General features: G+C 45.6%; 1 protein-coding gene across 1 annotated transcript in view; it reads left to right on the top strand.

The window, feature by feature from the left end:
- The window catches only part of LOC126419278 (uncharacterized), a 72,478-nt gene that overhangs the window by 49,485 nt on the left and 9,513 nt on the right, over positions 1-13,480 (top strand). Inside the window, exon 2 of the mRNA XM_050086482.1 lies at positions 9,843-10,228. Coding sequence (XP_049942439.1) covers positions 9,843-10,228 — 386 coding nt within the window. The remainder of the gene's footprint in view (positions 1-9,842; positions 10,229-13,480) is intronic.

Raw genomic sequence — 13,480 nt, 5'->3', positions numbered from 1 at the left:
CAAAAAACATGTTCTAAAATTCTACAAGAGATCGACGTAAGAGATATAGCTCTATAGTTTAGCGCATCTGCTCGACGACCCTTCTTGAAGACTGGGACTATCTGTGCTCTTTTCCAATCATTTGGAACCCTCCGTTCCTCTAGAGACTTGCGGTACACGGCTGTTAGAAGGGGGGCAAGTTCTTTCGCGTACTCTGTGTAGAATCGAATTGGTATCCCGTCAGGTCCAGTGGACTTTCCTCTGTTGAGTGATTCCAGTTGCTTTTCTATTCCTTGGACACTTATTTCGATGTCAGCCATTTTTTCGTTTGTGCGAGGATTTAGAGAAGGAACTGCAGTGCGGTCTTCCTCTGTGAAACAGCTTTGGAAAAAGGTGTTTAGTATTTCAGCTTTACGCGTGTCATCCTCTGTTTCAATGCCATCATCATCCCGTAGTGTCTGGATATGCTGTTTCGAGCCACTTACTGATTTAACGTAAGACCAGAACTTCCTAGGATTTTCTGTCAAGTCGGTACATAGAATTTTACTTTCGAATTCAATGAACGCTTCACGCATAGCCCTCCTTACGCTAACTTTGACATCGTTTAGCTTCAGTTTGTCTGAGAGGTTTTGGCTGCGTTTAAACTTGCAGTGAAGCTCTCTTTGCTTTCGCAGTAGTTTCCTAACTTTGTTGTTGTACCACGGTGGGTTTTTCCCGTCCCTCACAGTTTTACTCGGCACGTACCTGTCTAAAACGCATTTTACGATTGCCTTGAACTTTCTCCATAAACACTCAACATTGTCAGTGTCGGAACAGAAATTTTCGTTTTGATCTGTTAGGTAGTCTGAAATCTGCCTTCTATTACTCTTGCTAAACAGATAAACCTTCCTCCCTTTTTTTATATTCCTATTAACTTCCATATTCAGGGATGCTGCAACGGCCTTATGATCACTGATTCCCTGTTCTGTACATACAGATTCGAAAAGTTCGGGTCTGTTTGTTATCAGTAGGTCCAAGATGTTATCTCCACGAGTCGGTTCTCTGTTTAATTGCTCGAGGTAATTTTCGGATAGTGCACTCAGTATAATGTCACTCGATGCTCTGTCCCTACCACCCGTCCTAAACATCTGAGTGTCCCAGTCTATATCTGGTAAATTGAAATCTCCACCTAAGACTATAACATGCTGAGAAAATTTATGTGAAATGTATTCCAAATTTTCTCTCAGTTGTTCTGCCACTAATGCTGCTGAGTCGGGAGGTCGGTAAAAGGAGCCAATTATTAACCTAGTTCGGTTGTTTAGTGTAACCTCCACCCATAATAATTCACAGGAACTATCCACTTCTACTTCACTACAGGATAAACTACTACTAACAGCGATGAACACTCCACCACCGGTTGCATGCAATCTATCCTTTCTAAACACCGTGTGTACCTTTGTAAAAATTTCGGCAGAATTTATCTCTGGCTTAAGCCAGCTTTCTGTACCTATAACGAATTCAGCTTCGGTGCTTTCTATCAGCGCTTGAAGTTCCGGTACTTTACCAACGCAGCTTCGACAGTTGACAATTACAATACCGATTGCTGCTTGGTCCCCGCATGTCCTGACTTTGCCCCGCACCCGTTGAGGCTGTTGCCCTTTCTGTACTTGCCCAAGGCCATCTAACCTAAAAAACCGCCCAGCCCACGCCACACAACCCCTGCTACCCGTGTAGCCGCTTGTTGCGTGTAGTGGACTCCTGACCTATCCAACGGAACCCGAAACCCCACCACCCTATGGCGCAAGTCGAGGAATCTGCAGCCCACACGGTCGCAGAACCGTCTCAGCCTCTGATTCAGACCCTCCACTCGGCTCTGTACCAAAGGTCCGCAGTCAGTCCTGTCGACGATGCTGCAGATGGTGAGCTCTGCTTTCATCCCACTAGCGAGACTGGCAGTCTTCACCAAATCAGATAGCCGCCAGAAGCCAGAGAGGATTTCCTCCGATCCATAGCGACACACATCATTGGTGCCGACATGAGCGACCACCTGCAGATGGGTGCACCCTGTACCCTTCATGGCATCCGGAAGGACCCTTTCCACATCTGGAATGACTCCCCCCGGTATGCACACGGAGTGCACATTGGATTTCTTCCCCTCTCTTGCTGCCATTTCCCTAAGGGGCCCCATTACGCGCCTGACGTTGGAGCTCCCAACTACCAGTAAGCCCACCCTCTGCGACTGCCCGGATCTTGCAGACTGAGGGGCAACCTCTGGAACAGGACAAGCAGCCATGTCAGGCCGAAGATCAGTATCAGCCTGAGACAGAGCCTGAAACCGGTTCGTCAGACAAACTGGAGAGGCTTTCCGTTCAGCCCTCCGGAATGTCTTTCGCCCCCTGCCACACCTTGAAACGACCTCCCACTCTACCACAGGTGAGGGATCAGCCTCAATGCGGACAGTATCCCGGGCAACCACAGTCGTAGTCCGATCAGGGGATGCGTGGGACGAGCTGGCCGTCCCCGACAAACCCCCATCCCGACCCCCACAGTGATGCCCATTGGCAACAGCCTCAAGCTGTGTGACCGAAGCCAACACTGCCTGAAGCTGGGAGCGAAGGGATGCCAACTCAGCCTGCATCCGAACACAGCAGTTGCAGTCCCTATCCATGCTAAAAACTGTTTTGCTAAGAACGTCTGAACTAATCTACAGAGAGCGCAAACAAATCGACAAAATTTAAACGGTTATTAAAATACAAGATTGCCTAGTAAATGCAGTAATGCTGCTACTTGCGCACTGCTGACACTGCTCGGCGGCGGAAGGAGACTAAGCGAAATTACACTATTCAGGTACTAAAACACGATGCTACACTCTCAAATACTATAATACGCCCGAAATTTATGAATTAAACAATGCAAGAACCAAAAACACGCAAAGAAATTAAGAGTTAAACTATGTAACAAATGAGTGAGCTAGGAGTATACGACTTGCTGCTCAGCTGCTTATCCAACGGCGGCAGGGAGCACACTGACTGCGACCAACCGACACTGTCCGTTCAAAACAAAACAGTAGACAAACGACTACGCGAATTTACACTATTCAGGTACTAAAACGCGATGCTACAACTCTCAAATACTATAATACGCCCGAAATTTATGAATTACACAATGCAAGTACCAAAAACACGCAAAGAAATTAAGAATTAAACTATGTAACAAATGAGTGAGCTAGGAGTATACGACTTGCTGCTGCAGCTGCTTATCCAACGGCGGCAGGGAGCACACTGACTGCGACCAACCGACACTGGCCGTTCAAAACAAAACAGTAGACAAACGACTACGCGAATTTACACTATTCAGGTACTAAAACGCGATGCTACAACTCTCAAATACTATAATACGCCCGAAATTTATGAATTACACAATGCAAGTACCAAAAACACGCAAAGAAATTAAGAATTAAACTATGTAACAAATGAGTGAGCTAGGAGTATACGACTTGCTGCTGCAGCTGCTTATCCAACGGCGGCAGGGAGCACACTGACTGCGACCAACCGACACTGGCCGTTCAAAACAAAACAGTAGACAAACGACTACGCGAATTTACACTATTCAGGTACTAAAACGCGATGCTACAACTCTCAAATACTATAATACGCCCGAAATTTATGAATTACACAATGCAAGTACCAAAAACACGCAAAGAAATTAAGAATTAAACTATGTAACAAATGAGTGAGCTAGGAGTATACGACTTGCTGCTGCAGCTGCTTATCCAACGGCGGCAGGGAGAGTGCTTAGAAAATGTAGTCCATCAACAAAGGAGGTGGCTTACAAAACACTCGTTCGACCTATACTTGAGTATTGCTCATCAGTGTGGGATCCGTACCAAATCGGTCTGACGGAGGAGATAGAGAAGATCCAAAGAAGAGCGGCGCGTTTCGTCACAGGGTTATTTGGTAACCGTGATAGCGTTACGGAGATGTTTAATAAACTCAAGTGGCAGACTCTGCAAGAGAGGCGCTCTGCATCGCTGTGTAGCTTGCTCGCCAGGTTTCGAGAGGGTGCGTTTCTGGATGAGGTATCGAATATATTGCTTCCCCCAACTTATACCTCCCGAGGAGATCACGAATGTAAAATTAGAGAGATTAGAGCGCGCACGGAGGCTTTCAGACAGTCGTTCTTCCCGCGAACCATACGCGACTGGAACAGGAAAGGGTGGTAATGTCAGTGGCACGTAAAGTGCCCTCCGCCACACACCGTTGGGTGGCTTGCGGAGTATCAATGTAGATGTAGATGGAGATGCTATACTGGCGACCTGTGTAATCTAAAATATATCGGAACTACTCAACATGTTAACAGATAAAAACAAAAATAGCATACACTAGCAAGTAAACATTAGCTCACAAAATTATCTGTCGTAAAATATCATGTATAGTGTGTAACAAAAACACAAGCCTCATGCAGTTTCCTATACCAAAGTGTATTATAACAACAGCATGCATTCGGTGTTGAACATAAAGATTAAAAGTTTATCTCACTTTTACTTCGTGATACCCGATGAGAGAAGTGGGGGGTGACCTTTCTAAACAGTAACTTTTTATTTTATGTTATTTTATTTTATTATTTGGTCAATGTCGGTATAGAACCTAGAGAGCAGAAGGGAGCAGTGCTAACATTATTATTATTTCTTTCCTTTCTCAGACGTTATGTCTGGTGAAAAATGGAAAGTGATGCAGACCTTGATCAAGCGTGACTTCCTTTTAACTGTACAGTATATGTTACATTGCATTTAGGAACTTTCGGGTAATTGAACATGTATCAACAATTACAGATTTCTGTGGTTGTATATATACGTTTGGATGTAGCTGTATAGCGTTGATGTACTGGTGGATATTGTGTGATATGACTCCTGTAGGTGATAGTATAATTGGTATAATGTCAACTTCATCTTGATGCCACATGTCGTTGACTTCCTCAGCCAGTTGGATGTATTTTTCAATTTTTTCTCCTGTTGTCTTCCGTATATTTGTTGTATTGGGTATGGATATTTCGATTAGTAGCGTTAATTTCTCCTTTTTATTGGTGAGTATGATGTCAGGTTTGTTATGTGGTCTTGTTTATCTGTTATAATCGTTCTGTTCCTGTTATATCCTAGCCAGTAATGCCACCCGAGCCCGCTGCCGAAAGGTTGGCAGCATCAAAGTCCGGACGCCGTCCGCATAAGCAGCGCCAGTGAGACAGGAAATCCCCGCAAGTCTGCGCGCGCCACCGCTGGCTTCTGGTTTCTTAAGCGCTGGAGTCGCGAGCACTAGGACAGTTCTGTATTCGCCGCTCAGTTGGATACTCGCCACCGAATTGTGTACTTGCTAGTCAGTTGTGTGTTCATCGCAGCAGAGTTATTGTTTGTCGTCAGCCGACGCTGACCTAGCCGCTCCGACTCGAACTAGACAGATTTCTGTAGACAACGAGTTCACTACTGTGTTGCTGTATCTTCGTTAATAAAGATAAGTACCGACTTTTATTTAATCAGTGTTTGGGTTTTCATCTTTCTGTTCACTGTTACAGCGGACCGGTCGGCCCGCTATTAAAAGTGTGGCGGTTACTTCGTAAGCCGTTTCTACAGCAAATTGCTTGTCGCTACGAACGCCGCCACAAAACTGGCGACGAGGGCTTCCGAACTCGTGTGCAGGGCTGGTTCAACTTGTTTCTGGTTATACTCATTATTTCGATACAATTTTGAGGGCTGGTTTAATTTGTGTTCACTATGTCTGCCGAATTACAACAGTTGATCTTGTTACAGAGTCAGCAAATACAAAGTCTGGTGGAAGCAATCGCCAAACAAGCGGCTAATCCTCCAACACAAAAGGAACAAGCACAGGCAGCACCACCTTTCCGTGCTTTTGATGCATCAAGAGAAGAATGGCGAGAATATTTCGCGCAGTTGCAGGCGCACATGACAGTCTACAAAAACACGGGTACTGAGCGGCAGCTTTATTTAATTTCCACTGCAGGCGTGGAAGTCTATCGACTACTTTGTAAGTTGTTCCCGGAATCCGAGCCAGAAGCTTTAGACTATGACGTTGTTGTTAACAAGCTTGTTGAGTATTTCGAGTCGCGAGTTCATGTGGCAGCAGCCAGATTCAAGTTCTTCAGATTAAAGAAACTGCCACATCAATCTAATAAACAGTGGTTAACAGATTTACGGGGCCTCACCCGTCAGTGCCGATTTAATTGTGTGTGTGGAGCTTCCTACAGTGATGTCATGTTACGAGACGCTATTACTCAAAACATTGCAGATTCTCGTATTCGTGCTGCTATCTTAAAGTTGCCTGACCCGTCATTAGAGACTGTGATGAACATCACTGAAGCCCAAGGTACTTTTGACTATGCTGAGTGTGAGTTAGATCAGCCATGTATTTCTCAAATTGCCTGTGCAAAGCAAGTTATGTCACGCCCGCGGCCCCACCGGCAGAGTCAGACTGTAAACACTAGCCGGCCGCGTCATGTTAAACACATTCGTCAGCCGCGTGTGCAAAATGGTGGAGTTAAGTCTTGCCCTAAGTGTGTTCTTGCTCATCCTCGTGAACGTTGCCCGTTAAGAAACGCGGTTTGTCACTTTTGTCAAAGGAAAGGACACATCCAGACTGTTTGTTTGCGTAAACGCAAGAACAATTCTAGTGCTGCCCAGCCCATGGATATTCATGTTCTTCAAAGCCAGCCCGCCCAGCAGGTCGCGTTTAAAGACTCTTCCACGGTTCGTGTGGGTAATAAACTTGTTCGCAATAAACCACCCACCCAGCCCTCTGCTATGCGACCCAAGCGTAATTCAAACGCTGTAAAACGTAATGTACAGACTGCAAGTGAAGCGGGAGTTGTTGTTCCACCCGCCCAACCCATGAGTTGTCGTAAGCAGCGAACACGCGCTAAACGCGCTGATTTTGTGTCTTCCGCCTCCACTGCACCGATCCAGAGACAGTGTAATAAACTATTTGTGAAGCTACGCATCCAGGATAAGACCTTTAATTTTCAATTAGACACTGGTGCGTCTGTGACTCTCATAAATAGTGCTACGTATGCGGCTATCGGCCGCCCTAAACTTTCAGCGGCAAAACATTCTTTGGCTACTTATAGTGGAGAACAAATTCCTGTGTTAGGTGTTTGTAGCGTGCCAGCCACATTCCGTGGCAATACAAAAACAGTTTCATTCACAGTGCTCCGCGCTACAGACAGTGTAAACATTTTCGGATTAGACTGTTTTGACTTGTTTGGCCTGTCTATCCAAGACAATGTGTTGCAAATTAATTCTGTTGTTGTTCCTCAAGACAGCATAACCGATTTGTGTAAACAATACAGTGACATATTTAAAGACGAACTAGGTTGTGCTGTGAACTTTGCCGCTCATATTACGTTAAAAGATAATGCTCAGCCTCGATTTTTTCGTGCTCGTCCAGTGCCTCACGCCCTCCGGGCACCTGTAGAAGATGAACTTCGTCGTTGGCAAAACAACGGTGTTATTCAACCCGTTTCAGCGAGCCATTGGGCTTCTCCCTTAGTTATTATAAAGAAACCGTCTGGCAAGTTACGTTTGTGTGCTGATTTTAAGTCGACAGTTAATCCTTAGACTGTCATTGATTCTTTTCCTTTGCCTAGACCGGACGAGCTGATGGATAAGTTAGGGGAAGCTCGTTTCTTTTCCAAAATTGATCTCCGTGAAGCATATTTGCAATTGCCCCTCGACGAGCAATCACAACAGTATTTTGTCATAAACACGTCGTTGGGGATGTTCCGTTTTCTGCGTTTGCCTTTTGGTTGTGCGTCAGCTCCAGCTGTTTTTCAGCGTTTTTTGTCACAACTTCTGGCTAATGTGCCATCGTGTTGCAACTATTTAGATGATATTGTTGTGTCCGGTCGGACGCCTGCTGAACATTTCCGTAATTTGGAGTGTTTGTTTAAAGTGTTGTCTCAGGCAGGCCTACGTTGCAACATCGATAAATGTTCATTTTTCCTTACGGAGCTGGAGTATCTGGGACATGTTATTAATGCTCAAGGCATTCATCCCTCCCAGTCACATTTAGCAGCTATTCGTGATTTTCCCGCCCCTCGCAATCTGCATGAATTGCAAGCAGTTCTTGGCCAATTGACATATTATATTAGGTTTATACCTAATGCATCACAGATTGCTGCACCGTTGCATCGTCTCCGCCGTAAGAATGTTCCGTTTGTGTGGTCAGCTGATTGCCAATCAGCCTTTCAGCAGCTTAAAGAGGCTTTATTGAATGATCGTTGTCTGGTCCATTACGACCCTAACAAGCCTCTGGTGTTAGCTTGTGATGCCTCTTCTTTCGGCCTCGGTGCTGTGTTGTCTCACCGAGTCGGTAACACCGAACGTCCAATTGCGTTCGCATCTAAATTGCTAAACAAAGCTCAGTGTAATTATAGCCAATTGGACAAGGAAGCGTTGGCTATTGTGTTCGGTGTCACAAAATTCCATCACTACCTCTATGGTAGACCATTCTATTTAGTAACTGATCACAAGCCCCTGACGTCACTGGTTCATCCGTCTAAACCAGTTCCTCAGCGGACAGCTCAGAGACTACAACGTTGGGCTCTTTTTTTATCACAATACCAGTATGAGATACTGTATCGCCCTACAGCTCAGCATGCAAACGCTGACGCGCTTTCTAGATTGCCGATTGCTGCGGATGATGTCTTCGATTCCTCTGACGACTCTTGCCATCAGATTGACGCCGATGAGCATCAATCCCTCCGGGATTTTCCGATTGATTATCGTCAGGTGGCACGTGAGACAGCTACGGATCCTCATCTGAGTTTACTATTACGTTTTGTTCAACGTGGTTGGCCGTCCAAGGCAAAGGACATATCGGATCCTGTGGTTCGTCGCTATTATCCGCAACGTCATCTGTTGTCTGTTTCGCACGGAGTTTTGCTGTTACGCACCGAGAATGACGAGCTTCGTGTAGTGGTTCCCCAAGTGCTCCAATCCAAGGTCCTCGACTTGTTGCATCAAGGTCATTGGGGAGTGGTCCGCACCAAGCAGCTTGCCCGCCGTCATTGTACATGGATCGGCATTGATAAGCAGATTACGCAGATGTCTACAGATTGTTCGACGTGTGCCGAACACCAATCTGCTCCGCCTCAACGCTATTTTGAGTGGGCACGCCCTGCCGGTCCCTGGCAGCGGGTACATATTGATTTCGCTGGTACATATTGGAATTCTCGTTGGCTCATCGTGATAGATGCATTTAGCAATTTTCCGTTTGTTGTGCCCATGCAGTCTACAACGTCTGCACAAACTATACAGGCGTTGACTTCAATTTTTTGTATTGAGGGTCTTCCAGAAGTTTTAGTGTCTGACAATGGTCCACAATTTACTCTGCTGAATTTGAAAGTTTTTGTTCTGCCAATGGCATCCGCCATGTTCTTACTCCGCCGTTCCACCCTCAATCGAATGGTGCAGCGGAACGTTTTGTACGCACATTCAAGGATCATATGGACCGCCTTCGTGCTACGCACTCTCGTCAGCAGGCCCTCATCACGTTCCTGTCGTCGTACCGGACCACGCCACGCGACGGCCCTTCGCCTGCGGAGCTTCTCCACGGCCGTCGTCATCGCACCGTACTACGGTTGTTGCACCCCCCGGATCGACCCGCCGCTTCTGAGCATCGCACGCGTTTTCAGCGCAACGACACCGTTTTTTTCAGAGTTTATCACGGTCGCCGTCGTTGGGAACGTGGTACCGTGATAAGTGTCCAGGGTCGCGGTTTTTTATACTGTTCAAGGTGCTACTGGGGTGCACAGGAGGCATCAGAACCAGTTGCGCCGCGCTGGCCGCCCGGATTCTGCCGCTCGTTCTTTGTCCACAGATTTGGTCCGCGGCGGGTTCCAGCCGCGCCTTCCGACTTCGCTGCCGCCCCCAGGGCAGCAGCAGCAGCCGTCGCCACTACCACGCCGACAGCCCGTCCCGTTGATGCCTCCCGCGCAGCTTCATCCGGGAGCGCCCCAGGTGGTCGCTCCGGCGCCTGCGGTCCCTCTTCAGTCGCCACCGCCTTCGGAGCTGATGGACGTCGACCCCTCAGCCGGGCCGTCTTCCCAAGCGGTGGCTGTGCAGCCTGTCCTGCAGCCGCTTTCCTTGGGCACCCCCAAGGAGTCTGACACCGCAGCACCTTGTCCGGCGCACACTCAGCAGCCGTCGACGCAGCGTCAGGAGACGCTGCCTCTCTTCGTGGGTCCCGACGCCCCGTCGCGTCCAGTACCAGAAGCTGCGCCCGTGGTCACAGGCGTGCACCCTGACCTCGGTTTTCAGTCGGTGTTTCCCGAGGCTCCGCGCAGCCAATGCTGGGGTGCGGACCGGGGACTGCCACCGACAACAGTCTCCGCCCCGGTCTCTTCTGCTACGCCTGCGGCGAGACCCCTCCCCCGCCGTCGACGCTCGCCACGTCATTATTCAACGACGGTGCGGCGATTTGGGGGGGAGGAGTGTTATATCCTAGCCAGTAATGCCACCTGAGCCCGCTGCCAAAAGGTTGGCAGCATCAAAGTCCGGACGCCGTCTGCATAAGCAGCGCCAGCGAGACAGGAAATCCCCGCAAGTCTGCGCGCGCCACCGCTGGCTTCTGGTTTCTTAAGCGCTGGAGTCGCGAGCGCTAGGACAATTCTGTATTCGCCGCTCAGTTGGATACTCGCCACCGAATTGTGTACTTGCTAGTCAGTTGTGTGTTCATCGCAGCAGAGTTGTTGTTTGTCGTCAGCCGACGCTGACCTCGCCGCCCCGACTCGAACTAGACAGATTTCTGTAGACACCGAGTTCACTACTGTGTTGCTGTATCTTCGTTAATAAAGATAAGTACCGACTTTTATTTAATCAGTGTTTGGGTTTTCATCTTTCTGTTCACTGTTCCAGCGGACCGGTCGGCCCGCTATTAAAAGTGTGGCGGTGACTTCGTAAGCCGTTTCTACAGCAAATTGCTTGTCGCTACGAACGCCGCCACAAAAGTTCCAGTATAATTTGTATTAATCATTCTCCAGTACATTTTGTGGTGCATACTTGTATGTGGGAACGTGTTGTTTTATTGGTTTATGTTGTATGGCAAGTTGTTGATGTATTATTTTTGCTACATTGTCATGTCTTCTGGTGCATTCTGTATTTACTAGTATTGTACATCCGCTTGTGATGTGATCTACTGTTTCTATTTGTTATTTGCAAAGTCTGCATTTATCTGTTGTGGTATTGAGATCTTTAATAATATGCTTGCTGTCATATCTGGTGTTAATTGTTTGATCCTGTATTGCAATCATGAATCCTTCCATCTCACTGTATATGTTGCCTTTTCTTAGCCATGTGTTGGATGCGTCTTGATCGATGTGTGGCCGTGTTAGATGATACGGGTGCTTGCCATGTTTTTCCAATTTACTTTCTTCGTATGTGTTGATGTTATGTGATCTAAAGGGCTTTAGAAGTGGTTATGAAATTGCAATGGTGTAGCCGATGTATTTATATGAGTGACGGCTTTGTGTATTTTGCTAGTTTCTATTCGTTCTATAAAGAATTTTCTTAAATTGTTTACCTGTCCATAATGTAGGTTTTTTATGTCGATAAACTCGCTTCCTCCTTCCTTTCTGCTTAATGTGAATCTTTCTGTTGCTGAATGTATGTGATGTATTCTATATTTGTGACATTGTGATCGTGTAAGTGTATTGAGTGCTTCTAGATCTGTGTTACTCCATTTCACTACTCCAAATCAGTAGGTCAGTATTGGTATAACTTAAGTATTTATAGCTTTTGTCTTGTTTCTTGCTGTCAATTCCGTTTTCAGTATTTCTTTTTTAGTCTTTGTCTGTATTTTTCTTTTAGTTCTTCTTTAATATTTGTATTATCTATTTCTATTTTTTGTCTGTATCCTAGATATTTATAGGCATCTGTTTTTTCCATCGCTACTATGCAGTCGCTGTGGTTATCCAATATGTAATCTTCTTGTTTAGTGCGTTTTCCCTTGACTATGCTATTTTTCTTACATTTGTCTGTTTCAAAAGCCATATTTATATAATTGCTGAATACTTCTGTTATCTTTAGTAATGGGTTGAGTTGTTTATTTGTTGCTGCCAGTAGTTTTAGATCATCCATGAATAGCAAATGTGTGATTTTGTGTGGGTATGTTCCAGTAATATTATATCCATAATTTGTATTATTTAGCATGTTGGATAGTGGTTCAGAGCAAGACAGAACCTGGAAGGACTTAATGAGTCTCCCTGATATATTCCATTCTTAATCTGTATTGGCAGTGATGTGATATTATTTGAATTTGTGTGGATATTAAGTGTTGTTTTCCAATGTTTCATTACTGTGCTGAGGAACTGTATCAATTTAGGATCTACTCTGTATATTTCCAATATTTGTAGTAACCATGAGTGGGGTACACTATCAAAAGCTTTTTGATAATCAATGTGTGCGTAGTGTAGCGAGCTAAGTTACCTCTGCATCTACTATCAGTTGCTCTTTACATCATCATGCTCCTTTGGAACAGCCTTTTTGTTCTTCATTTATAATTTTGTTCTGTGTTCATTAATTTCTGTGTAATAACTAAAGTTAATGTTTTGTATATTGTTGGTAGGCATGTTATGGGGCGATATTTTGCTGGGTTTGCTGTGTCTGCTTGATCTTTAAGTTTCAGATAAGTTATTCCTTGTGTAAGTGTCTCAAGGACTGTGTATGGGTCTGCAATGTAACTGTTATATAATTTAGTTAGATGTCAATGTGTTGAGGAGAACTTCTTTAGCCAGAAATTTGCTATTTTATCTTTTCCAGGGGCTTTCCAATTGTACATAGAATTAATTGCTTGGGTGACTTCATGTTGCAAAATTATCACTTCACGCATTTGTGGTATCATCTTGTATGTGCCTGTTTCTACTTGTATCCACCGTGCATGTCTGTTATGTTGTACCAGGTTTGACCATATGTTGCTCCAGAAGTGTTCATGTCTGTTATGTTTGGTGGATTGTCTATTTTAATGTGTGTGTTATCTATTGTCTGGTAAAATTTCTTTTGGTTTGTGTTGAGTGTTTGGTTTTGTTTCCTTCTATTTCCCCTTTTTTTGGTATCTTCTAAGTCGTTTTGCCAATGCTTGTAATTTCTGCTTCTTTTCATCTAATTGCTTTATCGCTTCTTGTTGTGAGATTTTACATACTCTTTCTCGTTTTTTGTCTGATATTTCATTTCTTATAAATTGTGTTAGCTGTCCGATGTCTTTTCTCAGTTTTTCTATTCTGATATGTAGCCAGTGTTGCCATGCTGGTTTTGCCGGCCGGCGTGGCCAAGCGGTTCTAGGCACTACAGTCTGGAACCGCGCGACCGCTACGGTCGCAGGTTCGAATCGTGCCTCGGGCATGGATGTGCGTGGTGTCCTTAGGTTAGTTAGGTTTAAGTAGTTCTAAGTTCTAGGGGACTGATGACCTGAGAGCCATTTGAACCGTTTGAACCATGCTGGTTTTGTGGGTTTCTTCTGTG

Source organism: Schistocerca serialis, chromosome 1, assembly GCF_023864345.2.
Source record: "Schistocerca serialis cubense isolate TAMUIC-IGC-003099 chromosome 1, iqSchSeri2.2, whole genome shotgun sequence".
Taxonomy (NCBI): domain Eukaryota; kingdom Metazoa; phylum Arthropoda; class Insecta; order Orthoptera; family Acrididae; genus Schistocerca; species Schistocerca serialis.
The sequence above is the reverse complement of the archived record's forward strand: the minus strand, read 5'-3'. Positions and strand labels throughout refer to the sequence as shown.